The 23,906-nt window shown below is 42.8% G+C and overlaps 1 protein-coding gene across 10 annotated transcripts in view; it reads left to right on the top strand.

The window, feature by feature from the left end:
• LOC147022964 (MARVEL domain-containing protein 3-like) overlaps positions 1-23,302 on the top strand; it is a 45,633-nt gene extending 22,331 nt beyond the window's left edge. For 5 of the 10 annotated variants that reach the window (XM_085887931.1, XM_085887930.1, XM_085887928.1 and 2 more), the window contains 5 exons: positions 5,491-5,644; positions 7,637-7,685; positions 9,877-10,013; positions 15,716-15,864; positions 19,963-23,302. In XM_085887931.1, the coding sequence (XP_085744057.1) occupies positions 5,566-5,644; positions 7,637-7,685; positions 9,877-10,013; positions 15,716-15,864; positions 19,963-20,499 (951 nt within the window). In that variant the 5' untranslated portion in view covers positions 5,491-5,565 and the 3' untranslated portion in view covers positions 20,500-23,302. The remainder of the gene's footprint in view (positions 1-5,490; positions 5,645-7,636; positions 7,686-9,876; positions 10,014-15,715; positions 15,865-19,962) is intronic. The other 5 variants (XM_085887923.1, XM_085887926.1, XM_085887924.1 and 2 more) reach the window with 1 other exon arrangement.
• Positions 23,303-23,906: the final 604 nt, after the last annotated feature.

The raw sequence follows: 23,906 nt of genomic DNA, 5'->3' as shown, positions 1-23,906 counted from the left end.
TCATAAAATTTAATAGAGGTATAGTCAGTTTTATGCTTGTGTTTGTTTTATGTTTTATGCTTTACATGTGCGTAAATGAGAGGGAGGGTGGTGGTATGGTGCAGTTGCAAGGAGTTGAGGTGGGGAAGGTGGATTGGTTTAAATACTTGGGATCAACTGTCCAAAGTAACGGAGAGTGTGGGAGAGAAGTGAAAAAGAGAGTGCAGGCAGGATGGAGTGGGTGGAGAAGAGTTGCAGGAGTGATTTGTGACAGAAGGGTAGCTGCAAGAGTGAAGGGGAAAGTATACAAGACGGTAGTGAGACCAGCTATGTTGTATGGTTTGGAGGCGGTGGCGCTAACAAAAAGACAGGAAGCAGAGCTGGAGGTGGCAGAGTTAAAGATGCTGCGATTCTCGTTGGGAGTGACGAGGATGGATAGGATAAGAAATGAGTGTATTAGAGGGACAGCGCTGGTAGGACGGTTTGGAGACAAAGTGAGAGAGGCGAGATTGAGATGGTTTGGACATGTGCACAGGAGGGAAACAGAGTATATCGGGAGAAGGATGTTGAAGATGGAGCCGCCAGGCAGGAGGAGAAGAGGAAGGCCAAAGAAGAGGTTCATGGATGCGGTGAGGGCGGACATGCAGGTGGTTGGAGTGTCAATGGAAGATGTGGAGGATAGAGCGAAATGGAGACAGTTGGTCCGCTGTGGCGACCCCTAACGGGAGCAAGCCGAAAGAGGAAGAAGAAGATAGTCAGTTTTATGCTTGTTTCTTACAGAGCAGTTATAGAAGAATAATCTCTGAAAATTTCAAGGCTCTAGCATTAATATTAAAAAAAGTTGTGGGAGTTTAAAAGTAGCCGTTCATTTTGAATGATTTCACATTCACATTTCATTTTTTCATTTTGTTCACATTTCATTTTGACATGAGTCAGGTCAGGTTAGATCTGTGACCTGCTGCAGGTACCATGTAAACCTGTACTAACCTGTTCTATGGTCGGGTTGTCGGCGACTAAACCGTCTCCCCCACCAGGTTTTGTGGTGAGGGGGGTGTTTGGATATGGACACCCAGCAGGATTAAAAACAAAACCTGTCAAAGGGCGGAGGAGCTCCTTGTGAGCCAACGGCCATCCATATCTAGTGCCCAACTGTGTCTGCAGACGTCCTCCTGCAGTTGGGTTACTTCTTATTAGGAGGTTGGTGGCAGGATTTGTACTCCAGCCACCGTAAACCCTTCATTCCGCAAAACGCAAAAAGTCTGAAAACCCACTCCGTGGGAGTACCTCCTGTGCAGCTTCCCTTCGCAGGGCAGCTCACCGGATGACGGGATTGGGGCAAAGCCTTCGGGACCCCCAATCTTTGATCGGAGGGAAACCACGGGGTAACATCCCTGGGTCAGATTGCGGGAGAGTGTGTCGGAGTGGTGCTGAGGTGTCTTCCACCAGACGGCGGTCTCCTTGGGTTAACCTGAGGCGGTCCCTTCGGGTGGGTGCCTGGAATGTCCTATCCCTAAGAGAGGATGATCACCTGTCTCTGTTATCATTTGAGCTCAAGCGTTTGGACATCGGGATTGCAGCTCTCTCTGAGGTTCGGAGACCGGATTGCGGAGAGATAATGGTGGGTGGTTACACCTACTATTGCTCTGGTCGCTGTGATGGTTACTATACCCAAGGAGTTGCTGTAGCTGTGTCCAATAAGCTGACCCCAATGATAATTGAGGTAACACCGGTCAACAAGCGTATTATGAGATTAAGGATTCGTCACTCCTTAGGTGTCATTTCCCTGGTCTCTGTTTATGCTCCGACTGAGGCGAGTGATCTCACCGTGAAGGATGCATTCTACGCCACACTCGAGTCTGGTTGATCAGTGCCCCGATGAGATACACTTCTAGTCTTGGGGGATTTCAATGCATCGACTGGAACTGATAGGGATGGTTATGAGGTGTGTGTTGGTCCCCATGGGTCAGGAACTATGAACCAGAATAGCACTAAGTTCCTTGACTTTGCAAGAAGTCATGGACTTAGGGTGGCTGGTTCATGGTTTCAGCATCCACAAGCTCATCGCTGGACTTGGTATTCCAACGCTGGCGGTGTGGCAAAGGAGATTGACCATGTCCTCATTGACGGTCGTTGGAGGATGATCCAAAACTGCAGGGTCTACCGGAGTGCTCAGTTCCTCAATACTGACCACAGGCTTGTTGTAGCAACTCTAAAGCTGCACCTTAAGTCCTGGAGAATGGTACCATCCCAGCCTCGGCTGGATGTTGCCAAGCTCAGGGATGAGAGAGTAGCTGAGGAGTTTGCGAACAGGCTGAGTGGACACTTGGGGGGTCTGGGTGCTTTGGGGGGTCCTGAAGAGTTGTGGAGCGCCTTCAAGACCACCGTCCTTGATGTTGCCGGTGGATGTCTTGGAACTCACCGCAGGGCAAAGAAGAATTTTGTCTCTCGAGGGACACTGGATACCATTGATCAGAGTCGCAGGGCCAGGCTGAATGGCAGAGCTGAGCTGTTCAGGGAGCTGAGGCGTAAAACTGTACGTGCACTGAGGGTGGACAAGGAGGCCTATGTGCGAGGAATCTGTGAGGGAGTAGAGCATCACCTGTGGACAGGTAATTCTCGTCCCGCTTACAGGGGAATTCGCGCATTACGTTCATCCAAGCCCATCCCTCGGAGCACTGCAGTTCGAGCAGAGAATGGTAGGCTCTTGACAGAGGAGTCTGAAGTGAAGGCCCGCTGGGCCGGTTACTTTGAGCGGTTGTACCAGGCTGATCCCCCAGCTGTCGAGTTGGACGTCAAGGGTGTTACAATCCCTGTTGCTGACCCTCAAATCAACTGTGGTCCACCTTCACTTGTGGAAACACGGGCTGCGGTGAACCAGTTGAAACCGGGCAATGCTCCAGGGATCTGTGGCATCCATGCCGAACTTCTCAAGGCTGGTGGAAATGCTGCACTCGTGTCGTTGCATGCAGTTTTGTGCTCTGCCTGGAACACAGGCATCATCCCAACTGACTGGAAGAGGGGCCTTGTTGTCCCTCTCTGGAAAGGGAAGGGTGATCGCCAAGACTGCAACAACTACCGAGGGGTGACGCTGCTCTCAGTGCCGGGCAAGGTCTTTGCTCGGATAATTCGCGATAGGGTTCGCCACCATCTGCTTGAGCACCAGCGTCCAGAGCAGTCAGGCTTTACACCAAAGAGTTAAACGATTGACCGTATCCTTGCTCTTCGTGTCGTCACCAAACGCAGACAAGAGTTTCGGCAGGGGCTGCTTGCAGCCTATGTTGATCTCTGTAAAGCGTTCGATTCAGTGAATCGGGATGTCCTCTGGAGGATTCTTGGTCTTCGTGGGGTGCCACCAAAACTGATCGATCTGATGTCTGAACTCTACTCTGGTACTGAGAGTGCTGTGAAGTGTGGTGGTACCACCTCTGACTTATTTCCAGTTGTTACTGGAGTTTGTCAGGGATGTGTACTTGCCCCCACACTTTTCAGCACTTGTATGGACTGGATTTTAGGGAGGATGTCGGAGAGATCAAGTTGCGGTGCATCGTTTGGGAATGTCAAGATCTCGGACCTTGATTTTGCAAATGATGCAGTCATCTTTGCGGAGACTTTAGACATCCTCTTGGGGGCCCTCGAGGTGCTGTATGAGGAGTCGTAGCCGCTGGGATTACGGGTTTCTTGGGTCAAAACTAAGATCCAGGCTTTCGGTGACATCTTGGATGCTGCTGTCCTGTCTGTGTCTGTTTGTGGTGAGGATGTTGAGGTCGTGGAGAGATTCACTTACCTTGGCAGTGATATTCATGTCTCTGCTGGCTGCGAGTCAGAGGTCAATAGACGTCTGGGTCGGGCCTGGGGAGTCATGGATTTACTGGATCATGGGGTGTGGCGCTGCCGGTACCTGTGCGGGAGGACGAAAGTCCGAGTCTTCAGGTCCTTGGTACTTCCAGTCTTGCTCTATGGGTGCGAGACTTGGACTCTGACCAAGGATCTGAGACGGAGACTTAATTCCTTTGGTACCAGGTCTCTTCGGAGAATCCTTGGCTATCTCTGGTCGGATTTTGTATCCAACGAGCGGTTGCTGAGAGAGACTCGGATGAGATTTGTTACCTGCATAGTCCGTGAGCGTCAGTTGCGGCTGTATGGACATGTGGCTCGTTTTCCTGACGCTGATCCTGCTTACCAGATTCTCTCAGCGAGGGAGTCTCATGAGTGGAGGAGGCCAGTGGGCCGACCACGTGCCTCATGGTTGCAGCAGGTTGACCATCATCTCAAGGAGATGGGGATGGGCCTGGCATCTGCCTGGGGGATGGCCAGACGGAGGCCCCTGGAGTACCGGCGGAAAGTGGACGCAGCGACGCGCTGTTCTGGCACATGCTCCCATACCTGACCTGACCTGACGTTCATTTTGTGATGCTCGCAATGACCATAAAAATAGGGCCACAACCACATTTTCAACCCTCAATATCTCAGAGTTGACCGCATCTATGGACCTAATTTTTTACGCAGCTTCATTTTGATACCTGGGAACTATTTTATGAAAGTTTAAAGTAAAGCTGAGGGGGTCAACTGGGAACATTTTCTTAAATTTGGTGATTTCAGATGGAATGACTCGTATCTTAACTCAAACACTACCAATGCTGCAAGTTTGGTGACAACAGAAGATTGATAGGGATAGGTGGGAATTGCAAATGATAAAAGAAACTTAAGCGGGACAGTTAAAAATATAACGGAGGGAGGCTTTACTGCCGGCAGGTTGGCACGGAGGTATGGCAGGGTTTTCGTAAGATGCCTTGGTAGCAATCCGAGGGGCTCATCTTTTCTGTCTGAGATTTTCTCAACATTCCCAGTCTCAACATAATCAAGTATGCTTTCAGATCTCTCCACTCAGTCCCCACCTATTTTTTCCTCCTCTTATGCTTCGGCCCTCACTTTTCAACCTGCTTGTGGGGCGGAATTGCGCAATGCCCACGACGACGTGCCCTTACACCTATACAACACAATTGCCGGGGAACCATATCCAAGTGGGCTTGGTGGTGATTGAGAGCAGAGTTTGAATTTGGAGGGGTGGGTGGGGGTCTTGTAATCATAAATAGGACGGGAGGGGAGACGAGTTAACATGGACCTACAGGGCAAACTGCGGCTCTAAATGATTGACACAGCATTACACATGGCTGCAAGCACCCCCCCAAGCTGGACTTTACAGCATAAATACTTTGAGTTAAAGTAGTGATTTTCATTACACTTGGGCATCACCGCTTTCCCCCACATTTTCTCATATATGCTACAATATATTTCCCTTTACTGAGCCCATTCCTCCCTGTAATGTGTATAAAGAGTGTTGTCCATCCTTTTCAATGAAATCCCTTGTCGGTGGATTGTGTTTAAAAAAAAAAAAGTACACAAAATGTTAATCACTGCTTTCTTTGGCTTTGTCAAAGTGATCAAGTGTCTTGCAATTCAGAATAATGTTTGAACTCCTGTACTATCAGCATCTTGCTGCGATGTGTTAAGGTGCTTTGGTCTGCATGATGGCTGAGCGCAGCAGGGCACGAGGGCGGGATCGTGATGCACACAAGTTGAGGAGCTATGACGATTGGGATGAGCGGCAATATCGACGGAGTTCCCGCCATTCCAGATCCACCCAACTCACAAATTCATCCACACCGTAAGGGATTTTGCTGGGTGTTCTGGGGAAGTGGACTTGCTTTATACTGAAGGCAGTGTTAAGGAACTGGTAATCGTGTGTATTGTTCCTTTCTCAAATGTCACGACTGTGAACATTACAGATTCAGACTTATTTTGACCTTTTGTCAACTCGAGTTTTTGAAGTCTATCATTACCCTCACTAGATGAGGGTATTACATTTGGGTTTGTTTGTTTGTCTGTCTGTCTTTGTCCACACAGAACTTTAGTGTTTTCTCTGCAACCACTTGTCGGATTGAGATTAAATTTTCACCATAGATGCGGCGACTCATGTAGAATGCTTTAATGATAATTATGACATCATAGGTCACGTGGTGTGACAGCCATGTTGGAAAAACGGGAAGAACTTTGGACCTCTGCATCTCTGAAACCGCACCAAGGAAAAAATTGAAACTTGGCACATGGCAAGGACTCCTCATGTGGAATAAGTGTGATTTGTTTTTTTTCGACATCATACTGATGATGACATGAGTGCCTTCGTTATGACATCATAATTGCACATGAAGATCGCCACATCTGATCGGTATGAAAATGTTTGACAGTCATCTAGGGATAAAATTGTCCACAGAAAAAAAAATTTGATGACGTCATCAGTCACGTGATTTGGCAGCCATATTGTTAAAAAAAAAGAAAGAAAAAACTTTCAAAAATCTCTGAAGTAGCTGAACAGATCAAGACGAAACTTTACACGTATGACCACCTATCCATGAGAAACAAAAGGTTCACACATATGACATCATAGGTCACATGGTTTGGCAGCCATATTGGATTTACCCGAAAAGCCTATAAAAAAATCTTCTTCTCCAGAACGGCTGGACAGATCGAGGGGAAACTTCACACAAATGTTCCCAAAGCCATGGGTGTCCAAGTTTAAGGAATAATTGATCGGTCATATGGTTTGGCAGCCATATTGGATTGAAGAAAAATATTAAGTAACGTTTTCTCTGGAACCGCTTAATCAACATGAAACTTCATAATTATGATCTCCTAGTGATGGGGAATACATGTTTTAAATTTCTACATCAGATGCTTGGTCTGGCAGCCAGAATTATTTACCTTTTTGAACTGGGTTCTTTTTTACTTACGAAATCTAAAGATTTCGTAAGTATATTGATGCCTTCCGTTTCTGTTTGTTTGTTACTTACGAAATCTAAAGATTTCGGAAGTATATTGATGACTTGCGTTTGTTTGTTTGTTTGTTTGTTTGTAGGCACGATAACTCGAGAACGGAAGAAGCTACCAATGTCAAATTACACCACGTAATTCAGGAGGGTGATGGCTAGCGCTGATTAGATTTTGGTCAAAATCGGTCAACGGTCAAGGTCACAGTGAGGTCAAACATTCGATTTTTGATGGTTTGGTACAGAATCATCGTAGAAACTTCTGGTTTGCATCGCTACCTTCTCCAGAGACAGCTTTTATTAGACAAGGTCAGAGGTCAAGTTGACGATTTCGTAAGTACCAGTCTATGACTGCTTGTTTGTTTGTTTGTTTGTTTGTTTGTAGGCACGATAACTTGAGAACGGAAGACGCTACCAATTTCAAATTACATCACGTGATTCAGGAGGGTAATGGCTAGTGCTGATTAGATTTTGGTCAAAATCGGTCAAAGGTCAAGGTCACAGCAAGGTCAAATATTCGATTTTTGATGATTTGGTACAGATAACTCGAGAACGGAAGAAGCTACCATTGTCAAATTACACCACGTGATTCAGGAGGGTGGTGGCGAGCGCTGATTAGATTTTGGTCAAAATCTGTCAAAGGTCAAGGTCACAGTGAGGTCAAACATCCAAAACATTCGATTTTTGATGGTTTGGTACAGAATCATCGTAGAAACTTCTGGTTTGCGTCGCTACGTTCTCTCGAGACAGCTTTTATTAGACAAGGTCAGTGGTCAAGTTGACGATTTCGTAAGTACCATTCTATGACTGCTTGTTTGTTTGTTTGTTTGTAGGCACGATAACTCGAGAACGGAAGAAGCTACCAATGTCAAATTGCACCAGGTAATTCAGGAGGGTGATGGCTTGTGCTGATTAGATTTTGGTCAAAATCGGTCAAAGGTCACAGTGAGGTCAAACATAATTCCGTAAATTCACGTGGAGAAATGGAGTATTTTTGCTTGGCTCGACGTTACAACTCCATTTAACTTCGATTTTAATTTTGTCTTCGGTTTTGCGATCACTTAGGACGCTTAAAACTCAGTTGTAGAAATTCTGGTAAAAATCAGATGTTTTGGAGACGTTTTTAGATTGTATAAAAAATATTTCACTCGACGCATCACGGGTCGTACCATGATGCAGTGCGCTCGAGCAGACGCGTCGTTGAGTTACGTTAAGGTATAATTGCGTGGAGAAATGGAGATTTTTGCTTTGGTCGACGTTATGATTTTTGATGGTTTGATACAGAATCATCGTAGAAACTTCTGGTTTGCGTCGCAACCTTCTCGAGAGACAGCTTTTATTAGACAAGGTCAGAGGTCAAGTTGACGATTTCGTAAGTACCAGTCTATGACTGCTTGTTTGTTTGTTTGTTTGTTTGTAGGCACGATAACTCGAGAACGGAAGAAGCTACCAATGTCAAATTACACCACGTTATTCAGGAGGGTGATGGCCAGCGCTGATTAGATTTTGGTCAAAATCGGTCAAAGGTCAAGGTCACAGTGAGGTCAAAAGTAATTCCTTAAATTCACGTGGAGAAATGGAGTATTTTTGCTTCGATCGACGTTACAACTCCATTTAACTTCGATTTTAATTTTGTCTTCAGTTTTTGCGATCGCTTAGGATGCGTAAAACTCGGTTGTCCAAATTCTGGTAAAAATCGGATGTTTTGGAGACGTTTTAAGATTGTATAAAAAATATTTCACTCGACGCGTCACGGATCGTCCCATGATGCAGTGCGCTCGAGCAGACGCGTCGTTGAGTTACGTTAAGGTATTGCGTGTGCGTGCTGACGGTGTTTTCGATAAAGATGGTGTTTAAAATCTTTTTTTTATCCCAATAAAGGTTATCGTCGCATGCCTTACTCGCTAATCCGTCGGATTATGTAAAGATTGTTGGTGGATGGCTGAATATTACGGTTTTGTGACTTTGATAAAATAATATTAAATAAATGCGTAGAGAAATGGAGATTTTTGCTTCGCTCGACGTTACAAGTTCGTTTTATCTTCGATTTTAATTTTGTCTTCGGTTTTTGCGATCGCTTAGGACACTTAAAACTCGGTTGTCGAAATTCTGCTAAAAATCGGATGTTTTGGAGACGTTTTAAGATTGTAAAAAAATATTTCACTCGACGCGTCACGGGTCGTCCCATGATGCAATGCGCTCGAGCAGACGCGTCGTTGAGTTACGTTAAGGTAAAATTGCGTGGAGAAATGGAGATTTTTGCTTCGGTCGATGTTATGATTTTTGATGGTTTGATACAGAATCATCGTAGAAACTTCTGATTTGCGTCGCAACCTTCTCGAGAGACAGCTTTTATTAGACAAGGTCAGAGGTCAAGTTGACGATTTCATAAGTACCAGTCTATGACTGCTTGTTTGTTTGTTTAGATTTTGTTTTTTTATTCATTTAAATTTTTTTTTCAATATGGCTCACTTGGCTGTGCCTGGATGGGTTTGAGAGGTATAGGAGTAGCATTTGAAATGTGAATCCTATCCAGGTTCCTCCTGATAACTTAACTTAATCTTTGCTTTTTGCTTGTTTGGGTTCCTTCTGATGACTCCAATGCAGGACTGTATCTATTTGGTCTTCCATTTGAGTTGAATTAAATTTATTTTAATCCCATTCCAAATTCAATTAAATAATGAAAAAAAAGTCATGCGTCAGGGTCAGGTGTCCAGGCAACCTGGGGTTGCATCAAAACGGGACATCTTGGTACCCGTTCATCACTGCCAGGACTTATAAAGTGGCAGTTCTAATTATCTCTTATTAATTACATAGCACACCAGTACACAAACGCCACATAAAACAAGTCCTGGCAAGGGTCTGCAATCTCTGATTGCTCTTTTTCTTGTTCTTTCTGCTTTGTTTGGCAACTATCACTCCTTAAGGCATTTAACTTCCTAAATGAAAGCATTTCTTGTGAGGTACATAACCTTTTTTTTTACAACATCCAGTCACTATTTGTTCCACCCCCACCAACCTGCCCCCACCCCTACGTGTTATTTTGTAACCAATATCAAGCTTTCTTCTACAGATACTGGGACCCACCAAGATCTGGTGAACCACCACCTGATTACTCTCAGGATTTACCAAACAATGTGACTTACTATGAGGAAGTATCATGTCCTCGCTATTATTGCCGAAAACTCAACTTTGCATGTACACGCAGAGGTGCGTACAACGTGTGTTACACACCGCAGTGGATTGCGAACCTGAAACGCTTGGAAGAATGCTGTTTTTGTTTTTGTTAGTTTGGGTTGTCATTTGTCGCTCTTCCTGACTTGTCTCAATGAAAGTGGGAACTGAAAATCTTGAACCGTAGCCCACAGTCTATGGTTCTTCTGAACCTGTAGGATATTTGCTTGTTTTTATTTGATGAAATATTTTTGGTTTATTAATGTTGTAATTTTGCTATGTTTTTGTGGTATTTGGGTTTATTTGATTTGTACACACACACACACACACACACACACACACACACACACACACACACACACACACACACACACACACACACACACACACACACACACACACACACACACACACACACACACACACACTTACAATAGTCTTGCCCTTTTGTATGAGCACTAATATGATTGTTAACATCTGACACTGTGAAAATCAATATTTGGGCATTTTCTACTAGTTTAGGGGTCTGAGAAGCAGATTTAGTTTCATGTGCCAATTCTCATCCTCCTGCAATACTCCCCCATACCCTTGATGTGTGTGTGTGTGTGTGTGTGTGTGTGTGTGTGTGTGTGTGTGTGTGTGTGTGTTTGGGGGGGAGGGGCGGAGATGTGGATGGTAAGCCTGTCTGACACAACTCGGCTATTTATCATTGAAGAATATTGATTTTGGTGTCAGATGAAAGTATCTGATCCACAACTGTAGAACACGTTCACCTCAGTTATACTCACATATATGCCCCCATGAGAACCAGAAGGGGGGGGGGTGATGTTCTCATTATCCCCAGTCCTGCAACAGCCATCAAGAAACCCAATGTGTGACGCATTAAATATCTATTTTTCAAGTTGGTGTACGTATCGGTGACCTCAAACATGACCTAAACAGTGGTCAAAATGACTTTCGATATGCTTTATAATTCCTAAATGTCAAACATAAAAGTATCAAAATTTAGTTATTAAAAAATGGATCGCTTTGATGCAACCCTGCTTTGATCGGACACCGGACGGACCCTGACCCATTACTTTTTAAAAATTATTATTCATGATTAAAATAAATTCAATTCAGACCAATTGGAAGACCAAATTGGTGCTGTCCTGCAATGGAGTAATCAGTGGGAACCCAAACAAGCAAAAGACAAGGATTAAGTCATCAGGAGGAACCTGGATAGGATTCTCATTTCAGCTGCTACTCTACCCTCAAACCCATCCAGGCACAGCAAAGTGAGCCTTATTCAAAAAAAAAAACCCGCATCAAAAAATTTAATAATTCGGGCTGCCTGACCATGTGTCCTATCAAGTTGAAATTTAAAACATGTATTCCCCATCACTAGTAGATCACAATTGTGACGTTTCACTTCAATTGATTACGCAGTTCCAGAGAAAACATTATTTAATATTTTTTCTTAAATCCAACATGGTGGCCAAAGCATGTGACTTCAATTATTCCTTAACAACCTTGTACACGCATTCCTTGAGGAACATTTTTGTGAAGTTTCCCCTCGATCTGTCCAGCTGTTCTGGAGAAGATTTTTGTATGTTTTAGGGTAAATCCAACATGGCTGCCAAACCATGTAACCTATGACGTCGTATGTGTGAACCTTTTGTTCCTCATGGATAGGCGTCATGTATAAAGTTTCACCTCGATCTGTTCAGCCATTTCAAAGAAGAAGATTTTTGAATGGTTTAAAAAAAAAAAACACAAAAAGCAATATGGTTGCCGAATCACGTGACCGATGACATCATCAAAAAATTTTGGTGGACCATTTTATCCCGAGATAACCCTCAATTTTCATACTGATCGGATGTCACATTCTCCATATGCAATTGTGATGTCATAACGAAGGCACCTATGATGTCCTTTTAAAAAATCGCATTCATTCCCCATGAGGAGTACTTGCTCGGTGCCAAGTTTCAATTTTTTCCTTGGTGCGGTTTCAGCGATACAGAGGTCCAAAGTTTTTCCGTTTTTACAACATGGCTGCCACACCACGTCACCGACAACAGCATAATTATCATTAAAACATTCCACATGAGTAGTTGCACCTATGGTGAAAATTTGGTCTCAATCTGACAAGCGGTTGTGGAGAAAAACACGGAAGTTCTATGCGGACAAACAAACAGACCCAAATGCAATACCCTCAACTTCGACAAGGGCCGTAATAATATATGATAATTTTCGGAAAAATTATTAAATACCTCGAAATGCAGACTTTACAAAAAAATAAAACTTACTAAAAGAATAATTTAACCTTTTGAACCCTGAGCTCTTTGGGCTATTGACTCCCACACCCTGGGTTCCCTGGAGAAAAATCCGGCTGCTCGGGTGTATGGAGGCTTGAATAGCGGCTGGTAAAATGGCCACGAGGGTATATGGAGGTTTGAATAGCGGCTGGTAAAATGGCCACGAGGGTATATGGAGGTTTGAATAGCGGCTGGTAAAATGGCCACGAGGGTATATGGAGGTTTGAATAGCGGCTGGTAAAATGGCCACGAGGGTATATGAAGGTTTGAATAGCAGTTGGTAAAATGGCCACGAGGGTATATGGAGGTTTGAATAGCAGTTGGTAAAATGGCCATGAGGGTATATGGAGGTTTGAATAGCAGCTGATAAAATGGCCACGAGGGTATATGGAGGTTTGAATAGCGGCTGGTAAAATGGCCACGAGGGTATATGGAGGTTTGAATAGCAGCTGATAAAATTTCCACGAGGGTATATGGAGGTTTGAATAGCAGTTGGTAAAATGGCCACGAGGGTATATGGAGGTTTGAATAGCGGCTGGTAAAATGGCCACGAGGGTATATGGAGGTTTGAATAGCAGCTGATAAAATTTCCACGAGGGTATATGGAGGTTTGAATAGCAGTTGGTAAAATGGCCACGAGGGTATATGGAGGTTTGAATAGCGGCTGGTAAAATGGCCACGAGGGTATATGGAGGTTTGAATAGCAGCTGATAAAATTTCCACGAGGGTATATGGAGGTTTGAATAGCAGTTGGTAAAATGGCCATGAGGGTATATGGAGGTTTGAATAGCAGCTGATAAAATGGCCACAAGGGTATATGGAGGTTTGAATAGCAGCTGATAAAATGGCCACGAGGGTATATGGAGGTTTGAATAGCAGTTGGTAAAATGGCCACGAGGGTATATGGAGGTTTGAGTTGCGGCTGGTAAAATGGCCACGAGGGTATATGGAGGTTTGAATAGCAGCTGATAAAATGGCCACGAGGGTATATGGAGGTTTGAATAGCAGTTGGTAAAATGGCCACGAGGGTATATGGAGGTTTGAGTTGCGGCTGGTAAAATGGCCACGAGGGTATATGGAGGTTTGAATAGCGGTTGGTAAAATGGCCACAAGGGTATATGGAAGTTTGAGTAGCGGCTGATAAAATGGCCACGAGGGTGAATAGAGGTTTGAATCGTGGTTGGTAAAATGGCCATGAGGGTATTTGGAGATTTGAATAGCAGCTGATAAAATGGCCACGAGGGTATATGGAGGTTTGAATAGCGGCTGGTAAAATGGCCACGAGGGTATATGAAGGTTTGAATAGCGGCTGGTAAAATGGCCACGAGGGTATATGGAGGTTTGAATAGCGGCTGGTAAAATGGCCACGAGGGTATATGGAGGTTTGAATAGCGGCTGGTAAAATGGCCATGAGGGTATATGGAGGCTTGAATAGCGGCTGGTAAAATGGCCACGAGGGTATATGGAGATTTGAATAGCGGCTGGTAAAATGGCCACGAGGGTATATGGAGATTTGAATAGCAGCTGATAAAATGGCCACGAGGGTATATGGAGGTTTGAATAGCGGCTGGTAAAATGGCCACGAGGGTATATGGAGGTTTGAATAGTGGCTGGTAAAATGGCCACGAGGGTATATGAAGGTTTGAATAGCAGCTGATAAAATGGCCACGAGGGTATATGGAGGTTTGAATAGCGGCTGGTAAAATGGCCACGAGGGTATATGAAGGTTTGAATAGCACCTGTAAACAGGCCATGAGGGTATATGGTTGTTTGAATAGTGGTTGGTAAAACGTCCACTGGGGTTCAAAGGGTTAATGATATCATAAGTAAACAAACTGCAAGGGACCGTGCTGGCTGGGGGAACATTTCTTCCCCAAGTGGGAGTGAAATTCCTACCCTTTGCGGGTAAATACAGTCATGATGAAGCCAATACCATCAGACGCTGCATTGGTTTCACCATGACTGCTATAAAAATATAAATGAAACTCGAAGGGCACTCAGTGGAGCACATACATCCACCACGTAATGCCTGATCCATGAGAACATATTGGGCCCAAAACATTTTTGAAATATCATGCTATATATTGTTTTTCTTGGCCCTATCTCTCAATGGTGAAGAATAACTTTAATAATTAAATAATCATCGAGTCCCGATCCAGATTTGGATCTTCACCAAAATCGAATCAATTGGTCAAGGTCAAACACCCAACCTGTCCACTAAGTTTCATCCGAATCAATCCACATCTTTTTGAGACATTGTGCTATTTATTAGTTTAGCCCTATCTCTCAATGGTGAAGAATCACTTCAAAAATTCTGGTAGTCAGATCTGGATCTGGATCTTCACTAAAATTGAATCAATTCTTTCTTGTTACACGCTCAACCTGCCACCAAATTTCATCCAGATCCGTCCACAGCTTTTTGAGATATCCTGCACACAGGCAGACAAACAAGAAGACGTCATGCATAGCACGACACTTGAAAAATCCATAAAACAAATTTGACCTAAAAAAATGATTGGTGGTTGAATTCAATGACCAAATATGCAACTCCTCTTCAAATTTCAAGTCAATCGGATGAAAATTGACAATTTTAGAAATCTGGCCTATGTTGACCTTTTGGCCTATGTTGACCTCAAAAAGAATTGGCGAGTTGAATTCAGTGACCTGAAATATAAATCCTCTTCAAATTTCAAGTCATTCGGATGAAAATTGAGGAATTTAGAAATCTCACCTAAGTTGTTGACCTTTGGCCTATGTTGACCTTTTGGTCATGTTGACATCAAAAATAACTAGTTGGTTGAATTCAGTGACCTGAAATATAAATCCTTTTCAAATTTCAAGTCATTCGGATGAAAATTGAGGATTTTAGAAATCTCACGTGAGTTGTTGACCTTTGGCCTATGTTGACCTTTTGACCTCAAAAATAATAGGCTTCTTGCTTGTGACATACTCTACCATCTGTTGAATTTTGGTGAGGAATGGTTATAATTTGTGACCTGTAGGTGATAAACAGACAGACAAACGGACACAATAACAAAATCGACTGACCAATATATACTTGGATGAGATGAGAATTGTGCAGGTGGATGAGAATTGGCATACGGAACTAAATCTGCTAAATCTGCTCCTCCAACCCTAAACTATTAGAAAATGCCCAAATATTGCTTTTCTTGAAGAGTATCAGACATTATAATTATTTTACCGATAATTGAAAACAGGACAGTTGAAACTAAATATCAGAATGCATTGATTAGGACACTCGATGTAAGCACCAACAGATTCTCGAGACGATGCCCTTTGTCAGCACGATACCAGAATTACATTTTCCATCTGAAAACGTTACAACTTGATAGTGAGTGAGCACACCGCCATCAGAACTATCCTGCCACACTGCCAATTCCATGGGTTGACAATCTTGCACCATACTTCCTGTTTTCACAGGTATTCTGCATTTGGTGCAGATTGGTCTCAGTGTGCTGACTCTTTCATGTGCTGTAGCTTCTTTGAGTGCATCCCCAGGGTATAGAAGTTATGCTGAGCTTGGATCGATGTTGTACTACAGCCTGGGCTACGCCTACAGTGGCTTTAAGGTACAGTATGTCAGAACGTTTCTTTCGCTTGCTTAATGACCAGTAACGTATGATTATAATATAAGGACAATCTTCTGCAAATCGCTTGATTTTATAGTTTCTCTTTTGATGAAAATCTCAGGCAATGATGTGTTATGACTGAATGAATGTGCAACAGTATAGTTTCCTTCGAATTGCAACATCGTTTTCACCTTTCCAGTAAGTGATTGCGTCATCTCCCAGCTCAAAATGGATGCATTTCGTTTGACTTGTAAGATTAAAAAGCATCAGCAATTAGCTTAAGATAACGTACAATCAGTTCGCAAATGAAATGTGTCAGTGAACTCAAACTTGCAGCAATCAAAGTAAACAAATGTTGATTCAAAAACCATGACAAAATATACAAGAGCAATAAGAGATTGCAAACCCTCGCCAGGACTTATTTTGCGTGGCAAATAAATGGAAGAATGTACGAAACGAAAGGTCTAAATGGTCTAGTTGTAAAGGTCAAAGGTCTGAAAAGTTGTGAAGGTCAAATGGTCTGAAGGGTCAGAATGTCTAAAGGAGACTAAAGTGTCTTAAAACGTCAAAAAGGGGTCAACATGGTATTAAAGGGTAGAAAGTAGTCTATGGGTCTTCAGGGTTCAAAAGGGTTGAAGAGGATATAAAGGCTGTTGAAGGTTTAAGGGTTCTAAAGTGTGTATAGGGGTCTTACAGGGTCTAAAAGGGTGTTAATGGTCTCAAAGGTGTTCGGGTTCGAAAGGGTGTTAGGGGTCTTACCAGAGAGTTGGTGTCAAAGCCACCCAATGCTCGCCTGTGTATACATTTATCGTTTTTAAAAGACGTCTAATAATTAATATATTTTTTTATAAAGCATTGCAGTGAAGTCTGATCCAAATAATTTTAAAGCAATATATGTATTTGTATATTGTAATCAGTAACAAGAGCGCAAGTGAGCACAATATATGTCCAAACAAGAAGGTATATACAGAATTGTTCTACGACATGGAAAACAGCATCCTGGTTGCCCTGGCAACCTCTTTAGATGACGAACGTATGTCGCGACGCACCGTCTCCACAGTCTGTACCTATGTACCAAATATGAAATGTGAAAGTTGAAAACTTTGGGAGTTAGATTGCGGACAGGAACGGATGGAAAACAGGATCCTGGTTGCCAAATATGAAACGTGAAAGTTGAAAACTTTGGCTCTTAGAGGGTGGACAGGAATGGATGGAAAACAGCATCCTGTTTGCCAAGGCAACCACTTTAGATGACGAACGTATGTCGCGACACACCATCTCCACAGTCTGTACCTATGTACCAAATATGAAACATGAAAGTTGAAAACTTTGGCTGTTAGAGGGTGGACAGGAACGGATGGAAAACAGCATCCGAGTTGCCATGGCAACCAATTTAGATGACAAACATATGTCACGACACACCGTCTCCACAGTGTGTTCCAAATATGAAACGTGAAAGTTGAAAACTTTGGGAGTTAGAGTGCGGACAGGAACGGACGGACGGACGGACGGACGACCGGTATCACATAATACGCCCTGATATATATATATATATATATATATATATATATATATATATATATATATATATATATATATATATATATATATATATATATATATATATATATATATATATATATATATATATATATATTGGGCGTATAAAAAGTGTGGTAGATAAAAACATTAGAAAGGAAAAAATAACTTGCACCAAAAACTTTAACATTTTCACGCTCACGCCAGGGGTATCGCTATAGTTCTCTGTTCTTCGAACAGGCGAGCTAAAAATGATCTTAGGGTTATAAAGGGTCTGATGTAATTAATATACTGTTGCGGACCCAGGATCATGGGTGTACAAGGGTGGGGGTATCCCCGGTACACCTGGACTCGCCAGGAATCGAGGCCATCACACACGAATAAGTCCGTCGCGGCGGGTCGCTAATCGGCCGCAATCACTAACGATTTAACCATGTGACCCAGTGTCCTCTGTCTGACTACTGTTTAACTGGGTACACACTGTCTCCTTATCGGGGAATCGTGCTCTCGGTGTTGTGCTGCTTTTATCTTTTGGGATCTCGATTCAGACAGCCAAGCTCACCACAAGCACGTTGGACTGATGTGAGAGCCAATTAGTTGGGGAATTATAATCTCCCAGCTAATCTATGTGCAGACATTGCTGGACCAATGGAAGAAAGGACAACCACGGGCAGATTGGAAATATAATTCAGCAATAATAATTTATTTGCAATAAGCAACGTGGGGTACGGGAAGGAGGTAAGGGAACTCAAGGGCTTTAATGGAGTCAAAGGGCAACTGGAGCAGGAAAAGGGGAAGTGCAATAAAAAGCAATCGAGGTGTGTATTTACAAAAAGGAAAGAAAATGCACAAGTTGCAGACTTCGCTTAACCTTAAGAGAAAGTAAGTGTGATGACCAGGGCAGAGTGAGAAAGAACCAGAGCGTCAGGCACGGCTTTATAGCCCCGATGGCAGGTGGGGCCAAAGAGCCACATGTCATATCTTCTGAGGTGGCCTGGGACCAGCTATTGGGCCACGTCAGATCTTATGAGATGGCCCCATGCCAGGTGCTGTTTATAAAAGAAAAAATCCATAGCCAGGTGCTGTTTATAAAAGAAGGCCATTCATTCATTTATTTGATGCATTCATTCCATCGTTGGTTAATCTATCTGAATGTGTAAAAATGTTGCACCGGTGAAATAGTCTGTTGAATAGAGCTGATTTCGTTTCACCCTGAATATCTTGGTGGATTTTAATTTCCAAGTTGTGATCTAAGGTAGACTACATATATGGGACTCCCAGGTGAATGGGAATTTTTGTGTCGGCATTTGTTTGCAGCAATATTATGAAGTATGGGAGTACTCCATATAGAGGGATAATATGAGAAAAAAATGGCTGGCCATTTATATGTGTACACAATGATGCACATAAACTCCTATATAGTGAAGTCATAACCATTTAAAAGCCGTACCTTTTGTTCTCTGACGTTTTCTGAACTACCAAGACTTAAAAGATGCCAGAATACATCGCTAAAGTACCACATCAGGAGATCGCTAAAATGCCAATTTCTTCTTCTTCTTCTTCTTCTTCTTCTTCTCCATCTCCATCTCCTTCTCCATCTCCTTCTCCTTCTCCTCCATCTCCTTCTCCTCCATCTCCTTCTCCATCTCCTTCTCCTTCTCCTCCATCTCCTTCTCCTTCTCCTCCTCCTCCATCTCCTTCTCCTCCTCCTTCTCCTCCTTCTCCTTCTCCTCCTCCTTCTCCTCCTTCTCCTTCTCCTCCTTCTCCTTCTCCTCCTTCTCCTCCTCTTCCTTCTCCTCCTCCTTCTCCTCCTTCTCTTCCTCCTCCTTCTCCTCCTTCTCCTCCTCCTTCTCTTCCTTCTCCTCCTTCTCCTTCACCTCCTTCTCCTCCTTCTCCTCCTCTTCCTTCTCCTTTTCCTCCTCCTCTCCTTCTCCTTCTCCTCCTTCTCCTTCTCCTTCTTCTTTTCTCCTCTAAAAACAATGTGAAACTGTAGCCCAACCTACCTCAATAACTGATGGTGATTCCAATGCGAGGAAGTCACTTTGTCTCTGGGCTTGTGCACGCAAACCAAAATTTAAAAATATATCAAACATTAATCGTTTTATTATGAAAAAAGAAAATGACTAAGTGTGGACTCAACCAAACCAGGCCAGGATCGTGGGAGGGTGGGGGGCAGAGATGGACAATACCATTCCAAAAGTGATACATATCCAAACCGTCACACAAATCAACTGAAACAAGTATTAAACAATTTAATAACATACAGTAGATGGATTTCATGCATCGAAATGTGGTGTCATTCTTACCTTGTTTGGTTTTTTTTTTTTGAGATTTCTTCCCTCTATGTTTTTACATTTTCTATTTAAATGTTTTTTTTTTTTTTTTTGTGATCATTTCAATTAACAGTGTAGTGATGTGTAAATTATTTCGACCAGGTGGACCCCATAACTCGTCTTTGTATTTATAAGGAAAAAAAAAACCCAACAACTTACGCACTAATATAAATGCATATGTACTTGAGATGTAAACATCACCATCACCATTGCGTGCTCATTACAGGGTGAGGATGCCAAACGTTTGAATAGACTGGACCAGGAGTACCGTGCACTGAAAATTCCCGCAGTGAATATAACACTTGGCATCATGTTGGGAGCTGCAGCTCTGTCGTTTACCTTCCTTCTGTTGGGAATGTGCAAGATCGACAAGCGTGCCCCTGGATGGCTACCTGTTGAGGCAATCATTTGTGGGATTCTTGCATTAGGACTTGTGCCTGCCCTTGCCTTTTATCTCAAGTACAATGCTGAGACCGTGTATGATAGCAATGTCTGCCGTGAGCGTGCGGCCATGCTTGCCTCACGGAATTACCAATCACTCTGCAATCTGAATGCTACCGAGATTGTGGCGGCCATTGTAGCTATAATCCTTGCCATTGCTTATGCACTTGGTGCAGTTGTTGCTGTGAAAGATTTTCGAGTCGCGATGCAGGAGTACCAGAAGAAGAAGCAACAGCAAGAGGAAGAGAGACGCCAAATGGAATTGGCTCAAAATGCACCCATTGAACGCCCTTCAAGAAACTGCAATGCAGCCTATGTATGATGATTTCCCACCCTCGCTCATTACTGCGCTGTGCTTGTTAAGCTAACATGTTTTCTTCAAAGTTGATAAAGCTTGTCTGTCCATATGATCATACATCATCGGAGACCTGACTGTTGGTGCTACTTGAGCATAGGACTTCCTATTAAAATGGCCATCTCTGAGGCTATTCCTCTGGGAGATTTGTCTCAATATTACCTGGCTTTGCACAATCATCTAGCTTATGGTTCATTTCACAATGAAGTGTACGTCACAAGGGATTTGCCCCTATGCAACATAAACTGCCCGAATGTTGTCTCAAGTTGAGGTGAGCTGCTGCTCAACCATCCCAAAGAAGTGAATTTTGTGTATTTTGAAATGTAATTGTGATGCCTTTGAAGTTTCCTGCATAATGCCTGGGATTTACCCCAGTGTGTTTATTTCACTGGTGAGCATCAGACAAATATGTAATTCACAAATGATAGCCTGAGGTTAGCATGGAGGAATCACCTGAGTTGATGGACAGCTTTACATATTCAATGGGCTGGCTGAAGTCTTCACCTCAAAATTTTTGGTGTTTATGTAGTAAGATACAGCTATCTGTACCCTTTACAATCCTCCTTCATTCTTCTAACTTCGAAGTGCAATTACCTTGTTTTATATGCTGAATGTCTGCCTTTATAACAATACTTAGGTGGAGATGGCAGGGAATGAGCTGCAGGGTGGTCCACCCCTTCCCCTAACGTGTGTGTATTTATGAAGATGACCCATGGAGGTGAATTAATTAGAGTAGTTATCTTTTAATCTGCATGTTTAAATTGGTTGTATTGTATTACCTCAATTAGCACATCCAGGGTTGGTTGTTTAGATTCATCTCTTTTTTTTTTTTTTTTTTTTTTCCTCCTCTAATCCCTTATTATGGCCACGTGCCGCTGGTGAACAGGCCGTGGTGACAGTCACAGAAGGGTTTCGTCCTTGTGACATCAGGTAGCTCAAGAGCTGAACACTGTTTGGGCCCGTTAGGCCACGTGCTGATCTCGCTGATTGTGGGGTCTCGCTGATCAATGGGTGTGAACCATCAAAAGTGCCCAACAGGGCACTATAAAGTTGCCATGATTTTGATTATAAAGTTGACCCATAAGCAACTAGTGTGACATTACATGGATGAGTTTTAACTCCAGCTCCCAGGGGGTGAACAGTTTATCCGGGGTCTGGCCACATATAGACTCATCGGGATGTGCTCCAAACACAGTGTGGGAGTGCTCCATGCAATCCAGCTGGAGCGATTCACCTCGTAGCCCACTGTGCACAGGGAGGAAGCCCTACCTGTCATGTTTATCTAATATATAAAGCTCTTTCTAACCACTATCACTGATATAAATGGTTAGTACTGTCTAAGTAGGGTGGAAAGCTTAAATTTTGCATACTGATTCAACTCAGCCAATATCCCAGGGGAAAAAAAAAATCATAAAACCGTTAGAAAACTTCCGTAAATGAAAATATCCAGAAATCAATATTTGCTGGTGCAGCCTTGGCCTGCTCACTGTGGGCCACGTGATCCAAGACATTGGAGATGAAGCTGGAACTGGTTGCTAGGCAATGCCAACATGTTCCTCCTCTTTTATAACTGTTGCCACATTTACATTGAAATTACTGGAGCTGTAAACTTTTAAATAGAGCAAGTTCCATTCACCAATTCTTGATTTACCTGGATTCTACAGCTGCTTGTAGAATGCAACCATATTGCACTTCATCAAATATATAGAGGTTATATTTATAAAGTATGCACGTATGATGCACCCCAGTAGTTGTTTACAGTGTGCAAGCATGTAGCACTGATACGTATCAGAAAATATGGACCACCCTGTATTCTGATTACTAAGTTTGATGTGCCACGACTCAGGGCACCACATACGGAACAAGATGGAAAATGCAGCAACTCCGATTCACCATTTTACCCACTCAACACTTACCTTGTTCTTTATTTCCTGCATTGTGGCCTCCTCATCCTTGCCCTCAACCCTGTACCCAATACAAATGTGTAGAAGTGATGAAAATGAATTCTGCATTGCAATTTTTTATTTTGTGCTTGCACCTTTATAACTGTATATAAATCATGGAAATATATATATATATATATATTTTTTAGCGATTATCATTCCAGTAGAAGCAGAAGGATGTTTTGTTTTGATTATAAAATTGCCATGATATAATTTCTAATATGCTAGAATTCATGTTCTGGATATGTTACATTGAATAAAACTTAAAGGAGTAAACTTGTAAGCCTTCTCAAATACAGCAAACCATGCAGGTGTTCTTGGAAAACCAGACAAAATGGTAAAACTTTGAAATAGGACTTTTCTGGAGGCATTCCAGCTGCGCATGTGCACCAGTCAGAAGTGGGATGTTTTACAAGTTGATGGGGATGGCAAAATAAAAAGCTGCTGAGAAGTATACTGTGTTATCCAACATGATACTTGTCCTCAGAAAATCAAAGTTCCAGTTCCCAATTGACCCCCTCCTTCAATATTTTGGAGGAATGATCAGCCTCCAATATTTTTTTAAAAGCCACCATCAACACCAAAGGTGTCATGACCTTGTACGATTACTTTGGTGCACTCTAACTTAATTTTGACCTTGGATTTGGGATAACCTGGTTTACTTCTCAGGGGCTCGAAAATGAAGTAAAGTACAGCTCTGATCTTTGGGATTTTTTTAAACAAAATTTACAAACACTGACTTTATCAAAGTTCACGAATGCAATCGTGCATCATAACTTGATAAGGCTCCGTGAAATAGTTTTAATAAAACCTTTTCCTCTTTCAAACTTTGTGGAAGTTTTCGTATTTTCATTCGTCGCATACTGTTAGTGCGCATACCTTCTAATGAATGTGAGTGATTGTAAACAGCTGCAAAGTGTAGACTTTCAGCTGTGCTGGTAAAAACAAACAAACTGGAATTGATGATTTATAGAGTTAAAGCTGCATCTAGTTTCTCATTAGAACAGAATAAATGCCCACTACATGACATGCTTGCACTTTGGATAATATTTGGCCTCGTTGCTAAAGTTGAAAAAGGCACATTCTCATGTGAATAGTTGAGCATTTCCAAATCACTGTGCCTTTTTATTAAAGTGCTGCGGTCTCTGGGCAAATCTCTCTGCAAATCCTTGCACCTTGTGCTTGGGGCCTTTTTGGAATGTCATGTGCAAAGATGCCAGCACAGGTCGGCTTAAATAGAGAGAGCCCTGCGAGCATCGCCAGAGTTATATCGGCTAAGCTTGTTCAAATGGCCGTGGCGAGTAATCCGGCCGTGACTGTGGGTTCCAATTACAACTCCCCAGCGGTTGGAACGATTTTGTTTTTGCACAACAGACAACACCGTAACCCAAAAATGATTTTGAATGGTGTATATTTGTCGAAGTTGAAAAT

The sequence above is a fragment of the Eptatretus burgeri genome, chromosome 7 (assembly GCF_056783735.1).
Source record: "Eptatretus burgeri isolate ZD-2024b chromosome 7, Ebu_testis_v1, whole genome shotgun sequence".
In the NCBI taxonomy this organism is placed as follows: Eukaryota; Metazoa; Chordata; class Myxini; order Myxiniformes; family Myxinidae; genus Eptatretus; species Eptatretus burgeri.
Note: the sequence above shows the minus strand (reverse complement) of the source record. Positions and strands in the feature narration are given on the sequence as shown.